Raw genomic sequence first — 26,579 nt, 5'->3', positions numbered from 1 at the left:
CTGCTTTTCTATCTAAGAGTCATCCGACCTTCCAAATGATAAAAAAATTATAGAGATATATATTTTAAACATTTTTGAAAAAATGATTTTTCCTATTTTCTCTCTTCTGGTATAAAAAGAAAGCATAAAACAAATATGTGATGTTTTTTTTGGGCTTAAAATGGTAATTGAAAAAGCGTATCCCATTGCTCTACAGAAATTGTCTAGCAATTACCGATTTTGCGGTTAATCTATATGTATATGAGTATACCCACATGTATATGTGTTCTCTTCATCAATATAAATTGCTTTTTAAACTTGATTGAGAAACACCACAAACGATGATACTCAAAAGAAGAAAAAGATGTACTAGTGGTTTATTATAACATATAGCCTATTACACATACATGTTTTACAAATCTATGAATTTCATGTAGAGTTGTATATTATATTATTTTGTTAACAATACTATAGCAAATGATCCCTCTGCGATACATATACTTATAATGATAGTGCACATGTGATAGATTAACTTGATGCCAATGCATAAACATATTATCAAGGAGGTTACATAAGATCCTATAACCTCCTTGATAAGATGGATCAATTAATTAAGTTAAATATGGATTGCTGTCTTTATTGGCATAAAACTCACATCATTTCTTCGTTATACGGAATAAGAATACACTTTTGTCAATGAATAAATCCCAAAAGTTGTAACGAACATATGACGTAGATGCATAATACGAAAAATAGAAGAATATTGCATACAATATTACACACTAGTCAAACAAATTCAAAAACTATTATTTCGACCTTCTGAAAACAGCTATTTTAAAAGACGTAGGTCCGGTAAGGGCCGATTATGGCCTCAAATTTTAGGTTCATCTGATGAAAGATGTTTGATACTTTCACTTAAATGTCTTCAGTCAATTCACTTAGTTTATGTGAAAGATTCGTACTGATTTTTTCATTTAAGACGCTTAAATTCAAGCTTAAAAATGACAAATATATCAAATATGCCATAATAAGTCACTTTTCAGATGTTTTTTTTGTCAAAAATGAAAGTGGCCGCATTTGTGTTCACTCTCAAACTTAATATATGTTATCTATCATCATCAAATACAACTTACATTTGAATATTAAGAAATCCATGAACACAAATGCGGCCTCTTCCGTTTAAGACAAAACACGTCTAAAATTGAACTCAAATGGTAAAAATGCGAAGAGTTCAGTAATTTAGCATGACATAATGATGTTAGTACCCGATATATGTGCATTGTATTGTCAAAAAACAGCCCACATTTATGTAACAGAAGTATTCTACTTTCCAATAAATAGCTTAAAAATTCTAACAATTTTGTAAAACTGCTATATTTTGGGGCAAAAAAGGGGTATTACTGGACCTACTCTCAAACTTTATATATGTTATCTATCATCATCAAATACAACTTACATTTGAATATTAAGAAATCCATGAACACAAATGCGGCCACTTTCGTTTAAGACAGAAAACGTCTAAATTTGAACTCAAATGGTAAAAATGCGAAGAGTTCAGTAATTTAGCATGACATAATGATGTTAGTACCCGACATATGTGCATTGTATTGTCAAAAAACAGCCCACATTCATGTAACAGAAGTATTCTTCTTTCCAACGAATAGCTTAAAAATTCTAACAATATTGTAAAACTGCTATATTTTGGGGCAAAAAAGGGGTATTACTGGATCTACTCCTTTGAAAAGAATTTAATCAGTTTTGATTTAAAGACAATCATTTGAACCAAGTTTGAAAATATACCAGATTGTTCGTTTCTCTTTTGAATTTTTGAATAGTGTATCAAACTTTATATAGTTATATAGTATTGGTTTTGTTTAATGTTGAGGTTGAAAACCGTAAAATAACCATTCATTTTTTGATCGATGTCGGATTGCTGTCTTATGAAATGAAAGCGGGATGTAAGTTGACTGGCTTTATAGTGCCAAGAAATATATCTAGCTGTTTATAATGCATATACATTTTGATAAATCAATATGTACCAATCCCAGTTAACAATATCCCGATATATAGGAAGAACATTTTTCAGGATATTTCTCAGAATATGAAATTGTGAACATTTGTCCTCACAATTGTGTGACAGTGAATCGTGTCACCTGTTTGTCCTAAAGATTTCTGTTTGTTTACCCGCAATTCCTTTTTATTACAATCAATCGTATGTTCTTTTCAAGCTTTTAACAGAAAAAATATTAATCTCAAAGAAACTTCTCTCTTTAAAAAATAAAAAATAAAAAAAAGGTGAAATAAATGGGGTTTTTTTTCTTCAAAACTTGCTTTTATAATTCGGACATTTTTTTTTTAAAGCTTTACGCAAATCTTGCCATATGGTCCTGCCGTTAAGATTCCCACTGATTAATCAATTAACACATTTAGACCATTGCGACATCCATCGACAATTACAAGTAGTATCAAACTGAGATGTCTTGTCCTGTTAACTGGATAAACTGGACCCCTGTTGTGTTTGTTTATCGCTGAACACTAACGGTGGAGAGATTTAGATGAATTAGTAACCCGAATAATCCAGTCGTTATATTCCGACTCACTATCGATCGCTACACCTCGAGAGGACATTGACCGATAGAGGGCGCTGAATTATTCGAGTTAATGAATTAGCGGACCAGTTTAATGGACAGTGGACACTGCTTCTATACTTTGAGTTATCCCCCTTAAAAGTGTTCATTTAACTTTTGTACATATACTTCTTTTAAAAGACATCTATTAAATGTCAACAAACAGCCGTCAACAAAGTAAAAAAAAAATCTTTGAAAAATGTTATCATTACGACATCCGTCATAAAAAAAATAACAGTATAACCAGAGACATATATTAGTATACATGTCTCTGATATAACTGAATGATGGTCGTTTTCCCCAAGTAGAAACTCTCGACATGTGTATGATCTTGTACTACAGTAAATAAAAACATCACGAAACTATACCAAACGGTGGAAAAATGTTCGCACATATCAATGTTTCGAAATAAAGCTTATGTATATCACTGTATTCGGATATAAAATGCAGACATTTTCATATAATAATGACATTATAGACGATTGTTTGCTAATATAACACACAAATTTAACGACTTTTATAACTCTATACATACATTTATATTGACTCGATGTTGCAAAATATCAAAACATTTCAAAAGTTCAAAATAAACAATTTATGCAAGAAAGCATTGTAAAATACAATGCATATTTCCTAACACACATGACACTATTTATTTGGTAATTTGTTTATAGATCGTCCTGAACATGCATTACTGTAACAGATGTGCCACTGGACGTTAAGCAACCACAACCAAATCAACCATTCATATAAACCGAGGTATCTTAAATTCGAAATTTGACTCTAACGCGGGAGTTTCTCGCTGCATTGAAGACCTATTGGTGGTCTTCGGCTGTTGTCTGCTCTATGGTCGGGTTGTTGTCTCTTTGGCACATTCCCCATTTTCATTCTCAATTTTAGTATTTGTAATAAAATGCAACATCTACCTGAAAGTTTTAAATATTTGCAATTGAAACATAATTTAATAATCCGCATTTACTGTGATTGTATATTGATAAAAAACCATGGTCTATCAAATCTGTCCACACCACTGGCAATTCTTACATACATATCTTTGATTGCTTGCATATTATTTGCATAACGTCCAGTGGCAAATATTTCAAACATGTTCATGACCGGAGAACAAATTAACAATGAATACAATAGTTAGGTCTTGTAATAATATCCGTCCGGAATAAAGGTCGGGAAAATTGTGACTGCTGCTGTTAAGCATATAAAAAGTAATTAAGGTATGCAATATATGACAGCGTCGAATATTTGTACACATACAACAGTTGATACAAACTTACATTTTCAGGCAGCCAATGTAAATATTTACAATAATTAAATTTTAAGTAAATTATGGAAAGTAATATATACCACATTTTTCATAGATATAACGGAAGATGTGGTATGCGTGCCAGTGAGACAACTCTTAAACCTTTATTTCTGACTTTATTTGATATCTGTGCATGCTAAAGAGCGGCATTCGTGGACAGGCGCGCGACCCATCCCATAAAAAAATATGTAATTTTTAAGATAGAAAATTAAAGATTTTTTTTTATCAAAATATGGTCCTCATAATTCTCAGGAGCTTTTCTCCCCCCTATATAAACGACAAATCTTTGATTCGGCAACAAATATGTATACATGTATATTTTAATCGTCACAAATTGGATAAAATTGTGCAGCATGCCTTTTTTTAGCAACTACTGGGGTTCTGAAATACATATTATTAATACCACATGCACTAAAGTGTAAATTATTCCCATCTTATTGATAGTTCATTAATTACTGTAATATATTTACGTGATCAAGTCCTACTAATTGAGAGCAGATTTGTTTTTGTTGGCACGTTTTGACATCACGAAAAGTAAAATCAGAAATCTCTCTTATTCATATAGTTGAATCTTATTCTTTTTATAAAATTAAAGAAAAGACAAAATACAAAGAAGCGTAACACGAATAATGCTCGAAACAATACAAAATGTATATACTAGTACCTAAGAACAGAAAACATTTATTTTGGCAAACTAACCAATATATAGGTATATGTCTCATTCCAATAGAACATCCTTGAACTTACATATAATCCTAGGTTATTTCATTATCTAAGTGTTGCATTGAAAGCATATATATCACATATATTTATTTGTTGCAAAGAGGTTTGATGAACATTTAGCAGAAGTCCCAATTCAAGTACTATAGTAAATTATTTGTATACTTATTATTAATGATTTGAAAGGCGGAGTTTATTCTAGTATAGCTTTAAATTAATAAACGATGATTACTAGAAGCACAAAAAAGACAAAATTGCAATATTGTATATCATAGAATTTTATAAAAAAATAACCTCTTATAATTAATTAAATACAAATTTGCAAATAAAATATAAAATATTAATCAACATATTAAGATATTCCAAAATCTGGTAAAATAGATAATATTTTACTCAAAGAAAGTTTTTGTAAAACATCGATTGACAATAGTCATGATAGTGGTAAAACTTTGAGGAGCAGTGTACACTATTCAAAATGATCTAAAATTAAAAGCATTTATGTTTTAAAGCATATTGGATTGATTGAAGAAGAAAACTGAAAAATAGGATAAAATTTGTTACTTTAAATCCTTTTTTTTCCCATAATTTCGCAAGAAAAAATATTATTTTCACTGAAAATGTAATGACTTTTGATTTTAGCATCACATTCATCAATTTGACGTACTGAGTGCATTTAAACTAGACCATGTGCAAAACGGCAAAAAATGAATAAAATGATTTCCAATTCTGACCCCTTTTCTCAAAGTTTGCGAACAGCGAAGCTTTCAGCAATTTAACCAACATATATGTAGTTATTTGAATACATAAATGAATGAAGATTAAGGAAACACAAAAATTAAAAATAAATTGGGATTTTGTTTTACTTAATTTGTTCAAAAGTTGTGTTGCTATATATTTTCTTAGTAGTATATATTTCTTATGCAAAATACGAATTTATTTCAAGTTATTTTATTTTGATACATAAAAAGTGTACAATAATTAATAAAAAAAAAAAAATCTAAATCCATAATTTACTGAGAAGTGGAATACATGAAAACAAATTACATCCCCAAAAATTGCAACAACCAGAGTACATAATAATACACGATTGCATACTAATATTTGGAAGTTATATGATCAGTGATTGAGTGCCAGCAGAAGCATCAATATCTGGAGATAATTAGCACCCCGTTGAATAATCTGGCCATGGTATTAGTATCATCGCTTTCCAAAAACCGACAATGACAGTGATCAGCCAATCAGATTACAGTAAACTAATCGGTGTCCATTAATATAGTATAAAAACTCCAGAAACCCTTGCCAGGACAGCTTTAGACTTGTAGACTTGTAAGTATTACAGCGTGTTTCCTTTCATTCCTTTCCCCTTTTTGATTGTGTACTATATACTTTAAAAAATCAAGCTTAAATATTTTCAAGATTTTTTTTTCTTCTGATAAATACTGAACCGATAATGACAAATATAATTACTGGAGGCTAAAAATTTAACAATATCTTATTTTTATTGGATTTCAATTAGTACTATAGAACGGGAAATAACGGAAAAGTCATTGGAAGTTATATGCTTTCATTGGTGCTTCCTTTTTGACAAAAAAGCCTTATATCTTAATAAACTCAACTGCTAGTCAGAGAATCAATCACTTAACACCCTAATTTTTAACTTTTTCCTTCTCCTTGATCCTTGACATTTTAGAGCTATTCTTTTGCAGAGCAGAGCTGTGTCGGCAATTCTTAACGGACTTGTCCAGAGTATATAAAGTCTCCTTTACATTTTCGCTATATCAAGATGGCGTCTCAAATCGATCCCAAGGATCCTGATTATCCATACTTAATGGTAGATAGGAAGAAGTTATTGGCGCAACAAACTAAGGAATTCGATGGCAAGAAAATGTTCTGGATTACCGACGACAAAGAAGGATTTGTTAAGGCTGAAATTCAGTCCACAAAAGGAGATGATATTACAGTGAAATGTATTGACTCCAACCAGGTACAGTCATTTTTATTCCTATATATTTATTTACCCCGAGTGCTTAACCGTTGTTTTAGCCTACGGTTTCAGAGCTGATTAATTTTATTAATGCTTAATAACCTCTAAGGATGTTCGCTCCTCTTTCAAATTACAGGCTTATAAAAAAATGAACGATATATAGGATATAAAGAAATGAATATGAAAAACCCAGAAAAATGAAAGCTCCGTGCTTTGTTTTTTTGGGATAAATATAAAATTGAGAATGGAAATGGGGAATGTGTCAAAGAGACAACAACCCGATCGTAGAACCGACAACAGCAGAAGGTTACCACCAGGTCTTCAATAGTCAATTTAGGCGGGAATTGATTCTCTCTGGATTTTTATAAAATTAACATAACCATCATTTCGGCCACGAGCATCACTGAAGAGACATGTATTGTCGAAATGCGCATCGGGTGCAGGAAAATTGGTACCGTTAATGTTATTATTCTCTCAAAAACCATGAAAAATAACAAGTATTTTCAAAGATGTTCAAAAATTGATTTTAAAACTATATGCAATAAATCTATGTTAGCGAGCTCATTTTCTATTGGCACTAAATGGACAAAATGATTAAATATCTGACAAATATCTGACAAATTGACAAAAAACAAGAATAGCGAACATCCTTAATTGTTTGGTTTATACTTACAGGGGCGGATCCAGCCATTTAAAAAAAGGGGGGGTCCCAACCCAGGACAAAAAAGAGGGGGGTTCAATTATATGTCCCCATTCAAATGCATTGATCGTCCCAAAAAAAAGGAGGGGGTCCAACCCTCGGAACCCTCCCCCTGGATCCGCCACTGATTTCATGTTAAGGGAGTACTTGTACACTGTAACATAAAATGCGCAATGATGTTAGATAATTAACACGCGATAAATGGAAATAAATTATTACTAGATTCCGGAATAAGACGCAATTATGGTAATTATCACGATCCTATCACTTAAGCATAGTATAGTTTTGAAGAAACATGTAATATTTGACACTGGACGTAAAGCATCCACCTTGCAAAAAATTCAGCTAAAAGGACCAAAAAAAATCAGAATATAGAAAAATATGGCACAAAAAATAAGAGAATAAAGGGTAAACATTTAAAAATTTGAGAATAATAAGCAATACAGATCAAGAATAGAGAAGAATGGTCTACTGAATAAGAAATAAAGGATCCCCAATCAGACCCTCTTTTCACTAACCTGTGATGTTTTATTTCTTTACAGGACAGAACAGTTAAGAAGGATGACCTCCAACAGATGAATCCCCCAAAATATGAAATGATTGAAGATATGGCCAACATGACATTCTTAAACGAAGCTTCTGTACTTCACAATCTTAGAGCTAGATATTCAAACTCACTTATTTACGTAAGTTTGTTAATCATTGAAGGCAGATAATTGTTGTTATAAATTCCTTCTGTCTTCATGTTGCAATTTACGTTAACTTTTAGCAGTTAATTTGATTTCAATGACAAAATATTTTAAAATCTGCAAATTTCTGTTTCATACGTAATGGTCATTTAAATATTGTTATAAAAGAAATGAATCCTTGGAATTAGGTAAAATATACTTTTGTCTCTGGATGAGTTGTCTCATTGGCAATCATACCACGTCTTCTTATTTTCATATCTAAACAGTTCAACATAGAACTCTATTGGGATAACCAAGAGAACTCTTTTTGTCAGAAAACACTGTCAAACAAACTATCCACACTGATCTGTGTCCACACTAGTTTTTAAATTTAAATGTAGAAATTTTATCTTTGCCTTACAGACTTACTCTGGACTCTTCTGTATTGCCGTCAATCCCTACCGACGTCTGCCAATCTACACAGACAGCGTTGTTGCTAAATTCAAGGGAAAGAGGAAGACTGAGATGCCTCCTCATTTGTTCTCTGTGGCTGACAATGCTTACCAGTCCATGGTGCAAGATCGTGAAAACCAGTCTTGTTTGATTACGTAAGTTCTAAAAATATATTTTCGGTACCATTTGTCATTTGGTTAAACCCTTAAAATCATTGGTGTATTACAAACCCAATATAGTAAAGTACAGCTGAAAATAAAGATCTTATGGGAAGATTTCAAATCTTTTTGTTCAATGAGGTAATTTTCGTGTACATAAATGGCCTCCCTTAATTTTTTTCAATTCTCCTTTCTACTTCCCACAAAATGATTTTTAGCTCTGAATAAAACAAAATCTATTTCATGTCATTAAAACACTTTCCCTTTCAGAGGTGAATCCGGTGCCGGAAAGACAGAAAACACCAAAAAAGTTATCATGTACTTCGCCAAGGTCGCTGCCTCTCTAGGAAAAAAATCTGATGAGGAATCAGCAGCAGCCTCAAAGAAGGTGAATAGTCATACATACTATCATTTTTATTATTTGTCAGTTTGAAACAATGTAAATGTATTAAAAGTGTTTAACATTAAAAACAGAAAGATGAGACAATTTTTAAATGGAATTTACTTAGCAGCTACTTTGTTTTGAACTTTTAATTTTGAAATTGTGATCTGTTTTCATTATACATTAATAGGTTTACTGTATATTTGTAGGGTTCATTAGACTTGTTTTCATTGTATATTAAAAGATGGTTTTGCATATTTGAAGGGTTCATTAGAAGATCAGATTATTCAGGCTAACCCTGTACTTGAAGCCTACGGTAATGCCAAGACTACCAGAAATAACAACTCATCTAGATTCGTAAGTTTATTCAAAATGTAGTGTTAACTTGTTATTTCTCAATTTGGAATTTTTAAAAATCGTACAGTACCTATTAATACAGGTAACAGAATCATTTCTTAACAGCGTGGACAACCGCAATACTCTTGATGGTAATAATACTGAATGGTTTACCTTTAACTTATTACTCTAGTAACTATAAATACAAGTTATACGTATATTCATCTTTTTAACCAAAACAATGCAGTGTATCTGTGTCTGAAAATTAAATATATTTTGATAGTTGATTATAGTCTTCGTTAAAATTGATTTGTGAAATGTTGACATTGTTTGAAAAGAAATATTTTTTTCTATTTTACAGGGAAAGTTTATCCGAATTCACTTTGGTCCTGATGGTAAAATTGCTGGAGCTGATATTGAAACATGTAAGTAATTTATTGTTTCTGAAATAATTTGTTTATGTAAAAACAAATTTGAAAGTTTCAAGCTATTATTCCATAATAAATAAACTAAGGCTTAGAAAACATAAATTGGATATAAGCCATTTAAGACAGATTTCTTAAGAAATGATAAAACTTATTCTAAACTAGTTTTTTTTAACAAATTTCTTTAACACTTACTTATTTCTTTTTAACAGATCTGCTGGAGAAGTCCCGTGTCACCTTCTGTTTATCTGCCGAAAGAAACTACCACGTGTTCTACCAACTGTTGACACCCGCCATGGCAGAAAATCATGAAATGATGTTGGTTACTCCAGATCCAGCACTTTATACATTTATCAACCAAGGTGCTCTTACAGTAGACTCCATTAATGATAACGATGAAATGAAGGCTATGGACGTGAGTACAAAAATAATAATGCTTCTCAAAACCGATACGCTTTAGTTCTATCCGCTGATAATTCCAAGATTTTTTATGAGATCTGTACAAATCATTCAAATTGGATAGAAAACTTATATGTATATATATAGTTCGGTAAATGAAGAGTTTTTTTTGTTAATTTATCTTCAACTTTTTTTGATCTGAAATACAGGCCAATTACGAGGTCCTTTCATAGAACATAAGTTTATTCAGTGTCTTACCCAAAATACTTTTACAAATTAAAATCATTTCTTTGAAATTGTTCTTATAAGCATCAGATAGCATAGGATAATGTTTCGAAGCAATTACCTCCATGCCGATATTTGCATGATCAGGAAATTATATAAAAATTATGTGTGGCTCAAAACATTTAAACCTCTATTTTCAGGAAGCTTTCGACATTCTGGGCTTCTCAAACGAGGAGAAGAAGAGTTGTTACAAGTGTACCGCCGCTATCTTGCACATGGGTGAAATGAAATTCAAACAGAGAGGAGAACAAGCTGAACCTGATGGCACCACCGAGGCTGAAAAAGTTTCATTCCTGCTAGGAGTTAATTCAAACGATTTCATTAAATCTCTCGTCAAACCAAAGATCAAGGTCGGCACAGAGGTCGTATCACAGTCTCGTACCAAAGATCAAGTCGTCAACTCCATCAGTGCTATGTCTAAATCTTTGTATGATCGTGTGTTCAACTGGTTAGTGAAGAGAGTCAACACGAGTCTTGATACTAAAGCTAAAAGAAACTACTATATTGGTGTACTGGACATTGCAGGTTTTGAAATCTTTGATGTAAGTGCTTAATTATTTTGTGATGGTGATCATATTATCTTTTTTTTCAAATCGAAATTTGAAATTCAAAGCAACAAATTATTTCTAATTGAACAAAAATGGAACAGGTTTCATGAAAAATATGTCGTGCTTTTTGTATTGTGTCCATGTAGTAACATAGACCGTAAGGGATATTTTAACAACATCATGAAATTTAGAAAAAAACAAATATATATCAAAAGAAAGGTCTTTTTTTATTTCTAGTCTTCATCTTGATTATTAAATAAATGAAATAGAAGACGGTTGCATATACGCAGTTATTTCATGAATATTTTTTTTTCGCAGTTCAACACATTTGAACAATTATGTATTAACTACACCAACGAGAGACTTCAACAGTTCTTCAACTACACCATGTTTGTACTGGAGCAGGAGGAGTATAAGAAAGAAGGAATCCAGTGGGAATTTATCAACTTTGGTATGGACTTGCAAGCCTGTATCGATCTTATCGAGAAGCCTATGGGTATCTTGTCCATCCTTGAGGAACAGTGCATGTTCCCTAAGGCTGATGACAAGTCCTTGAAAGAAATGATGTTTGGACAACACATGGGCAAATCACCCAACTTCACAAAACCAGGAAAGGCATCCAAGGGCAAGAATGGCGACTTTGAACTCCATCATTACGCCGGAGTTGTAAGTATATAAGTAGTAACAAAACATTTCTGTGAAGCTGCAAAACCGTTAATGAGAACGTTAAACGACGTACCATTTACATGTTTATATAAAAAAAGAAAATCAAAACTAATGATATATTTTATGGAGTACAAATATATCTGTCTTCTTTTCTATTCTCAGTTGATGCATATATTGCAATAAAGTTAATATTTTATCTCCAATATTAAAGGTACCATACAACCTTAAGGGATGGTTGGACAAAAACAAGGATCCCATCAACGAAACTGTAGTAGCATTGTTGGCACAATCAAAGGAGCACTTAGTCCAAACACTCTTTGCAGCAGAAACACCCGCTGAAGGAGCTGGTGGACCCAAGAAGAAGAAGAAGTCCTCTGCTTTCCAAACCATCTCCGCCGTACACAGGGTAAGTCAGTCTTTAGGGACGGTGTACTCAATTCGCTCCTTAATTTAATTTTAAATCATATCAATGCACCAATTTTCTCCTTCATTTTGAAATATCAAATATTCATTGGAGATCTTTTATTTGTATATTTTATTTTACAAATCATCAGAATAAAAGACATTAATTCATGAGATAAAATATCTAGATAAAATATGTTCAACTTGTTGGAAATGATAACATTATAGTTTTTTGACAATATTAATTTCATTTTCACAGGAATCTTTGAACAAATTGATGAAGAACTTGTACGCCACCCATCCTCATTTCGTCAGATGTATCATTCCAAACGAATTGAAACAGCCAGGTAAGTGTGTACCACATAATAAACCTTTTAACGTTGTTATTGATTTTGTAGCCAACAGAGTTTAAGCAATGAAAATCGTGTCTTAACCAGTTATTCAAATCTGTCAATTATCTTAAATGTTCATATCAGTTAATGCTTTTACGTCCTATAATCGGTCAAAAAAAAGTTTATTTTATAAATACTGATACAGAAAATATTCCATGTCTACCTATTTATTGAATTGCTTAACAAGATACATAAAATAACGTTGAAATATTTTCAGAAAAAGCTTAAATATTCTTTGTGTTGGAATATTATAATAACTAGGATTATTACCAAGAGAGTAATGATATATCGTTGTGAGTTTCTTTGGAAAGCTAACACTTGTATTTTGAAATGTTTCCAGGTCTTATTGATGCTGCTTTGGTATTGAACCAGCTTCAATGTAACGGTGTACTCGAAGGAATCCGTATCTGCCGTAAAGGATTCCCAAGTAGAATAATATATGCTGAGTTCAAACAAAGATACTCAATTCTCGCTGCAAGTGCTGTTCCACAGGGATTTGTTGACGGCAAAGTTGTCACAGAAAAAGTACTGTTGGCTTTACAGCTTGATCCAGCAGAATACAAACTTGGAGGAACTAAAGTCTTCTTCAAAGCCGGTGTTCTTGGAAACCTAGAAGGCATGCGTGATGAGCGTCTAGGTGCTATCATTTCCATGATGCAAGCCCACGTCAGAGCCTTTTTGATCAGGAAGGCCTACAAGAAACTTCAGGATCAGAGGTTAGTAATTGTATTATACCATTGAAATCATTGAAATAAAAGAACATACTGATATCAAATGTTTGTTTTACCATTATTATTAACTATTTCTTTCTTCATATATTTTGTGTAATTAGTATTTTGAAGTTTAAAAAGGTTGTAATAAAAGTCATCAAAAATATGTTTATGCTTCTATACTATTTTTTTGTCTGATTTTCAGATTTTTATTGATACATTTTAAACGTGTTTAAATGTTATCACCAAAACATCCTTACCTTCCTATCTAACCTATTTTAAAAAAATTCACAAAACCCTTAACACACATACTTTCTTTTATATCAGAGTTGGTCTGTCTGTCATCCAGCGTAACATCAGAAAATGGTTGTTGCTCCGCAACTGGACCTGGTGGAAGATGTATGCCAAGGTCAAACCTATGTTGAACATTGCCCGGGAAGAGGAAGAAATGCAGAAGAAACTCGAAGAGATGAACAAAATGGCAGAGGATCTAGCCAAGGTTGAAAAGGTCAAGAAAGAACTTGAAATGAAGAATGTTGAATTGTTGGAACAAAAGAATGAAGCTTACTTACAATTGCAATCTGAGCAAGATAATGTCATCGACCTTGAACAAAGAGTAGAACAACTTATCCAACAGAAGGCTGAATTCGAAGGTCAAATGAAAGAGATGGACGAACGTCTGCTTGATGAGGAAGATGCTGCTGCTGAGCTGGAAGGTTTGAAGAAGAAAATGGAAGGTGAAAATTCCGAGCTGAAGAGAGATATCGAAGATCTCGAAACATCGTTGACCAAGGTAACCATGATTTATATTTCTGGAAATGTTTTAACAAAGTATCGAACTTCAATGCAAATTTGAAAAAAGGGGAAGTCCATACAACCTGACAAATTAAAATGCTGGACTATATCAACACACGGAGCTATAAATGTTGAGTTATATTAAATATCGTATTTTGCAGTATGAAGGCATGGCACTAGGTTTTGTTAGTATAATCTGAATTATTTTTTTTTCGTTTTACTGATATTATAATGATAATGATGTTGATGTTGATTTTATTAATTTAATAGGCTGAACAAGATAATACTCACAAGGAAAGCCAAATCAAGACTCTCCAAGGTGAGATGGCACAACAAGATGAAAAAATTGGCAAAATGAACAAAGAAAAGAAACACTTGGAAGAGGTTAACAAAAAGACAATAGAAGATCTCCAAAAGGAAGAAGACAAAGTTAATCATCTTAACAAACTGAAATCAAAACTTGAACAGACTCTTGACGAGTTCGAAGATAACTTAGAGAGAGAAAAGAAAATCAGAGGCGATGTTGAGAAATCCAAGCGTAAGGTTGAACAGGACTTGAAGGCAACACAGGAAATCGTAGACGAACTTGAAGGTGTCAAGAGAGAAATGGAAGAGGCCAATAGGAGGTTTGTACATTATATCTTTTGTTACCTATATTTATACATATTTGGCTTTCAAATGAATTGGCTCCTGCTATCAATAATGTAAAATCGGCATACTAGTGTATGCCTCTCGTCTGGTGTGTGCTGGTTTTCGGTTAAACATTCTGTTTCAAATAAGTTTAATGTTGCTCTGTTTTTAAATTTATATCAAACTTCCATTATTTAAAATTTTAGGAAGGATGCCGAGATCAACAGTTTGAATTCTAGAATCGAGGACTGTGAAGGGGTTAATGCTCAGCAAAACAGGAAAATAAAGGATCTACAACAAATTATTGAGGAATTGGAGGAAGAATTGGACGCCGAGAGAGCAGCAAGAGCTAAGGTATTTCAAAATCAAATTCTAACATAATAATAGTTATCATGTTAAAGTTATAAGTCATTTGAATAGTCATATTTCTCTGATAGTTATTTCAAAACTGGTTGTTTTCATTTCATAAAAAGAAGTCAATATAATTATAAACTTTCAGATAAACTATATCAAGAATCAGAGCAAGCCGTTATATTTTACAATATTTCTTATTTTTAGGTTGAAAAACAACGTTCTGAACTGTCCAGAGAATTAGACGAGCTTAGTTCTCAACTGGAAGAACAAGGCGGTGCTACTCAGGCCCAAGTTGATCTCAACAAGAAACGTGAACAAGAATTGATAAGACTCCGCCGTGAAACGGAGGAAATGACTCTCCAAAATGAGTCTCAAATTGCTCAGTTTAGAAAGAAACAACAAGAATCTGCCAACGAGATGGCTGACCAGATCGATCAATTGAACAAACTGAAATCAAGATTAGAAAAGGAGAAAAAAGACCTTAAACGCGAACTCGACGACCTCCAAAGTCAAGTTTCTCATTCCATGAAAAATAGGGGCGTGTCAGACAAGGTATCCAAACAGATGGAAAGCCAAATCTTTGAAATGAACAGCAGAGTCGAAGAAACCCAGAGAACCATTATTGAAATCAATACACAAAAATCCAGACTTCAGAGTGAGGTTTCTGAAGTCAATCGACAACTAGAAGATGCTGAGCATGTCATTGGTACTTTAACCAAGGACAAAACTTCCCTTACCTCCACACTGGAAGAAACCAGACGTACACTTGAAGATGAAACAAGGGTAAGTTTTTAATTATAAAACATGTAGGATATGTAATTTTTGTTTGATGTAACCATACAAATGAATTGTCATTTTGTCTTCTAAACGAAACGGGCGTCTGCCGTACAAAATTTAAAGCTGGGTATCTATGATGAGTATATTAATCACAATGAATTGCTACCAAACTTGCCTCTTTCGTAGTTTTTTTTTTCTACTTTCTATTTGACACTTTAACCGCCGGAGTCCATTATTTTAATCTACGTGCGGTTAAAATTGTTTTGTGTTACCTAAGAATGATCGATTGTATATTGAATATTTACTGGTAAATGAAATATTTTTTTTTTATACAGATACGCCAGAAATTCCAGAGTGAGATTAGAAACTTGAGTGCTGACAATGATGCAGTACGCGAAGCATTTGAAGAAGAACAAGAGGCAAAGACTGATCTCCAACGTCAACTCTCGAGAGCAAAGAACGAAACACAACAATGGAGATCTAAATACGAGAGTGAAGGTGCCAACAAAACAGACGAGTTAGAAGATGCAAAGTATGTATTTTTAGTTCAGAAGATGAATGAGTTTTCATTTTTATTGTATTATAAAAAGTGTGGACATAGATCGGGGAGGACAATAATTGTGTTATAAAAAGAGTGGACAAAAATCGGTGTGGATAATAATTGTATTATAAAAAGTGTGGACACAAATCGGTGTGGATAATAATTGTATTATAAAAAGTGTGGACACAGATCGTTGTGGATAATAATTGTATTATTTTGGCAGTGTTTTCACCACCGAGTTGTACTGTTGCGCCCCAATAGATGTTTCTAATCTATTTCTATTTCTGTGTTTCACAGTGACAGCCAACTTGATTCAATGTAAATAACATTTTATATTGATTTTATGAAAGCAGTCTTGTATTTTGTTGTATTTGTCATTTGAAAGTACTAAGGAGAAACACAGTCTGTTGTTAATTATTATTTTCCTGATTAAAAAAAACCATAGAGATTCTATCCTATGTTTAGCCAACATTATTCATTTAAAATACCTGTCCTTTCAGACGCAAACTTGCTGCAAGATTGGCAGAGGCTGAACAGGCAGCTGAGGTGGCTAATGCTAAAGCAAGTGGATTGGAGAAGGCTAAAAACAGGCTGCAAGGAGAACTTGACGATCTCCTTATTGAGGTTGAACGTGTAAGTATTAGTGCATAGATTTGTGTAATCTTTTTATTTTAACAGAAACCATATAAAAATCTGATGGAATAAACATGATTTTCCCGTTTGAAAAAAAGAGATCGAAATAAAACGTGTTTAACGTTTGAATTTTTTTGTCATGTCGGAGCCTTTCATAGCTAAAATAACAAAATATTTAGATACATTTTTTCAACTTTTATATTTTTATGTTCTTTTACAGTCAAATGTTAGCTCCAGTACTGTAGAAAAGAAGCAAAGACAGTTTGACAGAACTATCCAAGAATGGACCGTTAAAGTTAAAGAACTCCAGATCGAGGTTGATACTGCTCATAACGAGGCACGCAGTTACTCTGCTGAACTCTTTAGAATGAAAGCTCAGTATGAAGAGTCCCATGACACTATTGAGTCTCTCAGAAGAGAAAACAAAAATCTTGCTGGTAAGCTATACGAATGCAAATCTATTTTGTTTAAACTATATGGATTTAAAAGATGGTAATTCTATCTTTAAAGTAAGCATGTATCTTTTTTTTAATTTAAACCACCAGTCATTTTAATTTTATCCTTAAATGTTCAGTGATACAAGCCAACTTGTAATGTTTGTTTTCAGCATTTGATTTCGAAAGGTCCTTCAATAAATTCAGGGAATATGCAAAAGTATAGAAGATTATAATGGGTAATAATTTAATGTTTGTAGATGAGATCCGTGAGGTATCTGACCAACTAACCGATGGTGGCCGAAGCTCCCACGAGGTCGAAAAGGCAAAGAGACGTCTTGAGATGGAGAAGGAAGAACTCCAAGCTGCTTTGGAAGAAGCCGAGTCCTCTTTGGAACAGGAGGAGGCTAAGGTCATGCGTGTTCAACTGGAAATTTCTACTGTCCGAAATGACATTGATAGAAGAATCCAAGAGAAAGAGGAAGAATTTGAAAATACTCGGTATGTTAAAAAAATGACTTATTTGACAAAACTGTTGCTCTGTTTTGTCAACTTTCTGTCATTAGAATAGTTTTTTTATTTTCATTTATCATTAATAATCCTAATGTCGAAGTTTGATGTTTTTAAAATGCTTTTAAACGAGTTAAACAAAGTTTAAAATCTTCAATGCATATTAACTGTTTAATTTCAGACGCAATCACCAGAGAGCTCTTGAATCAATGCAAATCAGTTTAGAGGCAGAGGCTAAGGGCAAAGCTGAGTCCCACAGGATCAGAAAGAAGCTCGAACAAGACATCAACGAACTCGAGATGGCACTTGATACAGCAACCAGAGCTAAGGCTGAGGTTGAAAAGAACATGAAGAGATATATCCTTCAAATTCAAGAACTCCACATCAAGATTGAATCAGAAACTCGTGTACGTGATGAGTCACGTGAATCTTACGTTTTGACTGAGAGACGTTGCAACGTCCTTATCAGCGAAATCGACGAGGTCAGATCAGCTCTTGAACAGTCTGAGAGAGCAAGGAAGGTTGCTGAAGGTGAACTCTATGAAGCACAAGATCGCATCAATGAATTGGCCGCTCAAGTCAGTTCATCACAGGCTCAGAAGAGAAAGGTCGAGGGAGATATGCAAGCCATGTCTGTAAGTACTTCGTATTTTTAATTCAAGATCAAGCCCGATTTTCTGCAATGTAGAATTAGTATTACTTTTATGTGCAATTATTTCAAAAGCAAAAGTGGTTTACATTCTACGAAATAAAATGATTCAAATCAAAAGCAAATTAAAGTACTAGTATAACGTTATTCAATATTTAAAGTAAACTTAGACAATAATGGTTAAAGTCTTAAATTTACTTTTGAATTTAAAAGGCGTCTTAATGTATACTTAATATGGTTCATACTTTCTTACTCAGGCTGATCTTGATGAACTCCAAAGCGAGATCAAGGCTGCTGATGACCGTGCTAAGAGAGCCCTTATGGATACCGCAAGAATTGCTGATGAACTCAGATCTGAACAGGAACACAGTTCTCAGGTCGAGAAAATCAGGAAATCTTTGGAAATTACCATCAAGGAATTACATATCCGTGTCGACGAATCAGAATCAAGCGGTGTTAAAGGAGGCAGAAAAGTCATCGCCAAGTTGGAACAGAGAGTAAGTCACAATTATAGTAACTCAAAGGAGGAAATTAGGAAACTTGATACCAGACATAAATCAACGTGTTTTTTTCATCTTTCAATTTTTATAATTTTAAGAAATTTAACAGGTTCATTGTTCTCTGAATTAATGTATTTGATAAATAAAAGAAATGCTATACTACACCGCTATTAAAAAAAATATTTAATGAAATTGACATGGAATACATTATTATGATGCGTATTTCTTTATCAGGTCCGTGATCTGGAGAGTGAATTGGACAATGAACAACGTCGCCATGCTGAAACACAGAAAAATATGCGCAAGGCTGACCGCAGAATGAAAGAACTGGCATTCCAATGTGATGAAGACCGCAAGATGCAAGAAAGACTCCAGGACATGATGGACAAACTTCAATGCAAAGTCAAGACATACAAACGTCAAGTCGAGGAAGCTGTAAGTTATTTATCTGTTTACCCTTCCGGAGCACTTACGATCACCCCTAGTGTTCAGTAGTAGTTCGTGTTCATCACCCATAAGATTTCTATGCAAGGCTTTGTGGACTTGCTTGTGTTGTCGTTTTGTTTTTTGTCATTGTATTTGTCAGATTTACTGCGATTTATAATGTCCACATGATTTCTTCTACGTCATTTTTGTATATTTGTCTCAACTTTGAATCTTAATATACAAATAATTTGGTTGATAGCGAAAACAAAAATGAAATGTTAAAAAAAGTACTGACTCTAGACAAAAATCAATACCCCTCCTCTTGATGTTAAATAGTTGCTCCCTTACTGATTGATGATTTTGCAGTAAGGTCTCTATAAAACGGCAATGTTTTTATAAGTAGGTTATGCAGTACCAGCACATACTGTAGTAATAATAATAAGTATATTGGACATCAATTAATTATCTGGTTACTAATTAGTGTATGTGCATAAACACATGTGGCTGATTAATTGTTACTAACATAGCACAATTAGTATATTCATTATCAATGCTAATAAATGGTCATCTGGGATCAATTGTCAGATTCATAGGTTATAAAGCGCATCATTTATGCATACATTTTTTACACCAAGTCATTTCTAGTTGATTCCCACAAAGTTTATCTGAAACAATTAAATAGATTTTTGACTGAAATTTTTACTTTTTCTTTTCAATTTTAGGAAGAAATTGCTGCAATTAATCTGTCTAAATACCGCAAAGCCCAAAGTGAGGTTGAAGATGCAGAAGAACGTGCAGAGAGTTCAGAAGCATCCCTGACAAAACTTCGTTCCAAGAGCCGTAGCTCAGTTTCCAGTACTAGAACAATAAAAAGTGTATCTATTAGCAGAATGAGCCCATCAGTAAGTAGTAGTATTAGTTAAAAAAAAATATTTTTGAATATTGCTGTATTTAAAGGGTTATATGTTGTACCAATGGGGAAATATGCAATCAGCATTCGATAATGGAAACGAATACAAAATAAGTTGTAATAATAGCAAAAGTTAAACATCTAAAAACAGCTTGACTTTATTAACATTATTGTCGTTGCATTTATACATATAATGTTTGGTTCCACATGAAATGATTTATAAAGGGGTCGATATTTTTTGTTTTATTATATAGTTACATTTCACATTTCTTTTACAGAAGTAAGATGTGCTGCATTCAAAATGATATATGGATATTAAAGGTACCTATGAAATATTAATAGACAATGACCTTTATTGACAAATTATAAAGCAATCTAGTTTACATGCCAACAGAATTATAGAAGTACTACAAATGCTTAGTTATTATTAAACAATATAAGTTTTTTTTTTTAAATTAACACTTGTTTTAGTGAGTAAAAAAAGCTGGTGAGGCCATGGCTAAAAAAGAAAAAAATAATGAATACAGGCAGACAAACAAGCTACACTAAATTGCTTAAACGACAACAAAAAAACCATAGAAACCAAAGACTGAGCAACACAAACACAACCAACAACTGGGGTGATTTCATGTGCTCCTAAAGGGTAAGCAGATCCTGCTTGAGATTGGCACCCATGCACCCGTACAATTGCTAAGTTTTTAATAAACATTATATGATAAATGAACACTTGTTTTTTTGTATTACAAATCAGTGCTTTATATAGTTTCTATCTCTTTTCAGACTAGGACGGGAGACAACTCTAATTTACCCTTTATCATGTGACACAGCCAGGGAGCGAAGAAGACTGTTATGTAGTTACGTGTGAAATGAACTTTATAATTGAAAACTTGTATATTGAACTTTTAACTTATTGAATTATTTATTTATTTATTTATTCAATTTCATAAGTCTAATTTTACAGCGAACATTGGCATGTAAATGTATAATTATTGTCTGTATGACCTTTCTAGGATTTGTGTTACACAGATAATTTTTTGTTAGTCCTGCAAATAAATACAAATGAACAAACTTGAAGTCTTCTGGGTTTTTTTGGTTAAAAAACCTGATGGAATAATTAAGGAATTAACATTATAAAAGAGAGATGAAAGATACCAAAGGGACATTCAAACGCAGAAATTGAAAATAATCAATCAACGCAAAGTAAAAAAAAACCCACACAAAAACTAAAAGACAAACAACAGTATAGAAAATTAAAGAATGAGCAACACGAACCCTACAAAAAATCGGGGATAATCTCCCGTTTTCCATATATAAGCATCTGGTCTATGACTAATGACTTTTAGTTAACGAAAAATGAATGATGATTTTTATTTTACTTCCATTGTGAAAAAAATAACAAATTTGGTACCATTGCCTACAAGACAACTATCCAACAGTGTTTAAATGAAGTGGATATGCGTAAGTATAGGTTGCACTACGGCCTTCAACAATGAGAATAGCCCATACCTTATAGTGGGCTATTCATAAAAGAACCCGACATAAAAAATGTGAAATAATTGGTAAAAATTCAAACGAGAAAAATAACGGCCTTATATATATATATAACTAAAACAAATGTGGTACACATGAACCAACTTAAATACCACTAAAAAACATGCTCCTGACTTAATTAGGACATGTGCAAAAATACTGTGTGTGAACGCTCAAGCCTCCTCTTACATGAACAGTGATGTATCAGCAAATCATAAGCACAAACTGTTAAAATCAATTACAATTGCCTCAACTCGAAAGATTGGTAAAAAAAACCGGCTTTCTCGAAAATAATGGGACAGCAAACTAATACGAGAAACCCGACCTAGAAGTGGTAATAAGTAGTCAGTTTGACTAGTTATCACAAGCTGGTCTACAAAAAGTGCCTCAAGGACAAAAATCCATATTGCTTCCCTCCCTGAAAAAAATGTGGGTATGGATATCGAGGTCCTTTTCTTTATTTCCTTTAATTTTTCGATCATTTTTCTTATGTAATTTTAAATAGATATAGGAAGATGTGGTGTGAGTGCCAATGAGACAACTCTGCATCCAAATAACAATTTAAAAAGTAAACCATTAAAGTCTATTTTCTCTATTCTGGTGTCAATTTTTGCCCTTCATTCTGCACATATTATTGCCATTTTTAGCTCACCGGGCCCGAAGGTCCAAGTGAGCTTTTCTCATCATATGGCGTCCGTCGTCCGGCGTTAACTTTTACAAAAATCTTCTCCTCTGAAACTACTGGGCCAAATTAAACCAAACTTGGCCACAATCATCATTGATGTATCTAGTTTAAAATTTGTGTTTTTTTACCTGGCCAACCAACCAAGATGGCCGCCATGGCTAAAAATAGAACATAGGGGTAAAATGCAATTTTTGGCTTATAACTCAAAAAACAAAGCATTTAGAGCAAATCTGACATGGGGGTTAAATTGTTCATCAGGTCAAGATCTATCTGCCCTGAAATTTTCAGATGAATCAGACAACCCATTGTTGGGTTGCTGCCCCTAAATTGGTAATTTTAAGGAAATTTTACTGTTTTTGGTTATTATCTTGAATATTATCATAGATGGAGATAAACTGTAAACAGCAATAATGTTCAGCAAAGTAAGATTTACAAATAAGTCAACATGACCAAAATGGTCAGTTGACCCCTTTAGGAGTTATTGCCCTTTATAGTAAATTTTTAACCATTTTTCGTAAATCTTAGTTAACTTTTACAAAAATCTTCTCCTCTGAAACTACTGGGCCAAATTTTACCAAATATAGCCAGAATCATTATTAGGCTATCTAGTTTAAAAATTGTGTTTTGTGACCGGGCAAACCAACCAAGATGGCCGCTACGGCTAAAAATAGAACATAGGGGTAAAATGCAGTTTTTGGCTTATAACTCAAAAACCAAAGCATTTAGAGCAAATCTGACATGGGGTTAAATTGTTTATCAGGTCAAGATCTATCTGCCCTGAAATTTTCAGATGAATCAGACAACCCATTGTTGGGTTGCTGCCCCTAAATTGGTAATTTTAAGGAAATTTTACTGTTTTTGGTTATTATCTTGAATATTATTATAGATGGAGATAAACTGTAAACAGCAATAATGTACAGCAATTTAAGACTCAAAAATAAGTTAAAATGACCAAAATGGTCAATTGACCCCCGAAGAAGTTATTGTCCTATATAATCAATTTTTAACAATTTTCATAAAATTTGTAAATTTTTACTAACATTTTCCACTGAAACTACACGGACAAGTTCATTATAGATAAAGATAATTGTAAGCAGCAAGAATGTTCAGTAAAGTAAGATGTACAAACACATCACAATCATCTAAACACAATTTTGTCATGAACTGTCTGCTTCCTTTGTTTAATTCACATATACCAAGGTGAGCGACACAGGCTCTTTAGAGCCTCTAGTTTTCTATTCTGTAAACCCCATTATTCCAGACCCTCGTACACTTTTTCTATTCTGTAAACCCCATTATTCCAGACCCTCGTACACTGTTAGGTGTTATCATGATTTTTCGTAGGGTGGAGTTGTTATATGGAACACATGAACCCTAAAAATGACAGAAAATAAAAATAAAAAAAGTGTACAATGTTAAAAAAAAAAAGAAGTGGTTAAAGGTATGATTAAAATGAGACTGAACCAGCGACCAAATGATGTAGAAATAAAAATAGGACATTTCATGTATGTAGAGTTTCAACAGAAACTCTTACATCCGAGAATTAACTGTTGGTGCTTCGATTTTGGTCCAGTATACTTTTCATGGAAGTGAATATACATATAGGGAATCTTCAATTGTCCAAATAAATTTACGCGAAAGGAGATTTGGTAGTTACGCCAACGAGACAACAACCTAACGAAAAATAACCATAAAAGCAAACTTAATATTTGCTATATACGTACCGATTATCAGGTTATCTGCATGATGATATCGTAAAATATCAGCTGCGAGACATAATATGAAGCTTTTTGTCGAGTGAGCGTAGCGAACGAGATCAAAAAGCCTTCATATTATGTCAAGCAGCTGATATTTTACAATATCAATATGCTGATAATCTGATAATCGATTTATCGGGCTATATTTGTGTGTTTCGGAAGTGTTTTCTTTGTTTCACCAGCACTCAAAAGATGACTTGATAAGTTCGGGTCAAAGTTATTAACGTCGGTTCAAACATTATGACGTCGCTGATAAGTCCGGGTCAAAGTTATTAAGGCCGGGTCAACGTATTTGACGTCACAAAGATATGATACGGAATAATATTAACCTGACTGTTTATGACGTCTTTACACTAAATCCATTGGATGTTGGATGTGTACGGATTGATTGTTTAGTCTTAGATGCATGATTTTTTGTATTAGTTGTTAGTGGCTTTGAACTAGCTGTCAGATAACTGCGAATACTCTCAGATCTGTTCCTATTGTCTTTTTGTTGTCGGGATGTACAAGTACCTGGCCACGTCCACTTGTATTTTTGTCCATCTGATGAGTTAAGCCTTTTTCAACTGATTTTTATAGTTCGTTCTTATGTTGTACTGTTATACCACTGTCCAAGGTAAGCGGGAGGAATGGGATCCCGCTAACATGTTTAACCCCGCCACATTATTTGTGTATGTGCCTGTCCCAAGTCAGGAGCCTGCAATTCAGTGGTTGTCGTTTGTTTATGTGTTACATATTTGTTTATTGTTCTTTTTTTTTATATAGATAAGGCCATTAGTTTTCTTGTTTGAATTGTTTTACATTGTCATATCGGGGACTTTTATAGCTCCGTGACTGTGCGGTATAGGCTTTGCTCATTGTTGAAGGTCGTACGGTGACCTATAGTTGTTAATGTCTGTGACATTTTGGTCTCTTGTGGACAGTTGTCTCATTGGCAATCATACCACATCTTCTTTTTTTTTATATATATCTAAAGCATCTAGAGCTTGAACGTATACTATCTTTAACAATATAACAAGATATGAAAATAGCAAATTCGTTAAGGATTGTTTTTTAATCCTGGTTGAAAGGATAATAAATATATCATACATGGAAATAGAGAATTACCACTCCGACCCCCCAAAAAAACAACAAACAAACAAACTTCAAACACACAAAAACCAATCCACAATACTAGCCTCCTGACTGTTGACATACAGAAATGTGTCTCGACTGTATGTAATGTTGAAAATATGACCGAAAGTACAGAATCAAATAGTTTCCGTGTGAATAAGATATACATATGCTTATACAACTGCAATTTAAATATTATTTAGCCTGAGATCCTGTTTTTTACTGCTTGACAGTACTGACACGAAAAGGATGTTCGTCTAGATTCACACAAGTCAACGGAAAAAAAACCCTTATTTACAAGAAATAATTTCCGAAGAACAAATATGACAGACATAAAGCACTGAACTACATGTGCCCGACTTCGGACAGGCACATAAGGAATATGCTCAACCCATCCTAATGTAGGACAAATATAGGAAAAGAGGTCACAGGTACGGAATCCATAAAGAACACATACAAACAATCCGTGATATCCAATTAATATCTGCCTCCTCCGCCCTTGCCACAACCAGGAAAGCAACACCTATGTCTTGCTTTCCGTGGCTATCGTCGCAGTCAAAATAAGATAGGTGAAAGGATTATTTTAAATTTTCAGGATGGATACATCTTATCATTCGAAAATTCTTTTTATTTTATACCTTTATACTATACTTGCATTGAGTACACACCGTATATAATATCTCCCCGGCTTTACTAATTGGAATCATAGATCACATATAATCAATCTGAGATAACGAATCATCAATATGAGATTACGGATTAGGAATACAAGATAAAGAAATTTTGGGAATAAAAGAAAACGGATAATCAATCCAAAATAAGGGATTTGATATCCGATATAATTGATTATTACTCCAAGATCACGGATTGTTATTCCAAGATATCTGATTAGGAATAGGAGAAAACGAATTCTTAATCGTATTGAACGGATCTGGAATCCGAGTTAACTGATTTTTTTAGACGAGAGGACGTATCGGGAATCTGAGATAAAGGATAATCAATCCGAGATCATATATAAGTTATTCAAGATGACTGATTAGGAATCCGAGATGACGGATTATGATTTATAAATCACTGTTTATGAATCCGAGATGACGGATTATGATTTATAAATCACTGTTTATGAATCCGAGATCACTGATTGTTAAACCGAGACCACGGATTGTCAGTCCGTGATAATAAA

The 26,579-nt window shown here is 33.2% G+C and overlaps 1 protein-coding gene across 1 annotated transcript; it reads left to right on the top strand.

The window, feature by feature from the left end:
• Positions 1-6,350: 6,350 nt before the first annotated feature.
• LOC134687232 (myosin heavy chain, striated muscle-like) lies at positions 6,351-21,379 on the top strand. Its single transcript, XM_063547366.1, has 26 exons — positions 6,351-6,628; positions 7,871-8,014; positions 8,420-8,604; positions 8,878-8,995; positions 9,254-9,346; positions 9,687-9,750; positions 9,963-10,165; positions 10,575-10,976; positions 11,301-11,648; positions 11,860-12,054; positions 12,310-12,397; positions 12,783-13,158; positions 13,480-13,945; positions 14,218-14,573; positions 14,784-14,931; positions 15,136-15,714; positions 16,044-16,240; positions 16,750-16,882; positions 17,103-17,319; positions 17,577-17,817; positions 18,008-18,461; positions 18,733-18,972; positions 19,210-19,410; positions 20,124-20,303; positions 20,590-20,632; positions 21,092-21,379. The coding sequence occupies exons 1-25, from the start codon at positions 6,428-6,430 to the stop codon at positions 20,593-20,595; spliced, it is 5,835 nt and encodes a 1,944-aa protein (XP_063403436.1). The 5' UTR covers positions 6,351-6,427; the 3' UTR covers positions 20,596-20,632; positions 21,092-21,379.
• Positions 21,380-26,579: the final 5,200 nt, after the last annotated feature.

The sequence above is a fragment of the Mytilus trossulus genome, chromosome 10 (genome assembly GCF_036588685.1).
Source record: "Mytilus trossulus isolate FHL-02 chromosome 10, PNRI_Mtr1.1.1.hap1, whole genome shotgun sequence".
Classification (NCBI taxonomy): Eukaryota; Metazoa; Mollusca; class Bivalvia; order Mytilida; family Mytilidae; genus Mytilus; species Mytilus trossulus.
This window is presented reverse-complemented; position numbering and strand designations above follow the sequence as displayed.

Bases quoted from the DNA above. Each gene is read 5' to 3' on its own strand.
- LOC134687232 (XM_063547366.1), top strand. From the start codon at position 6,428: ATGGCGTCTCAAATCGATCCCAAGGATCCTGATTATCCATACTTAATG. The intron at 17,320-17,576 runs GTAAGCTATACG...TAATGTTTGTAG, and splicing joins AGAAAACAAAAATCTTGCTG to ATGAGATCCGTGAGGTATCT. The intron at 18,462-18,732 runs GTAAGTACTTCG...TTTCTTACTCAG, and splicing joins GAGATATGCAAGCCATGTCT to GCTGATCTTGATGAACTCCA.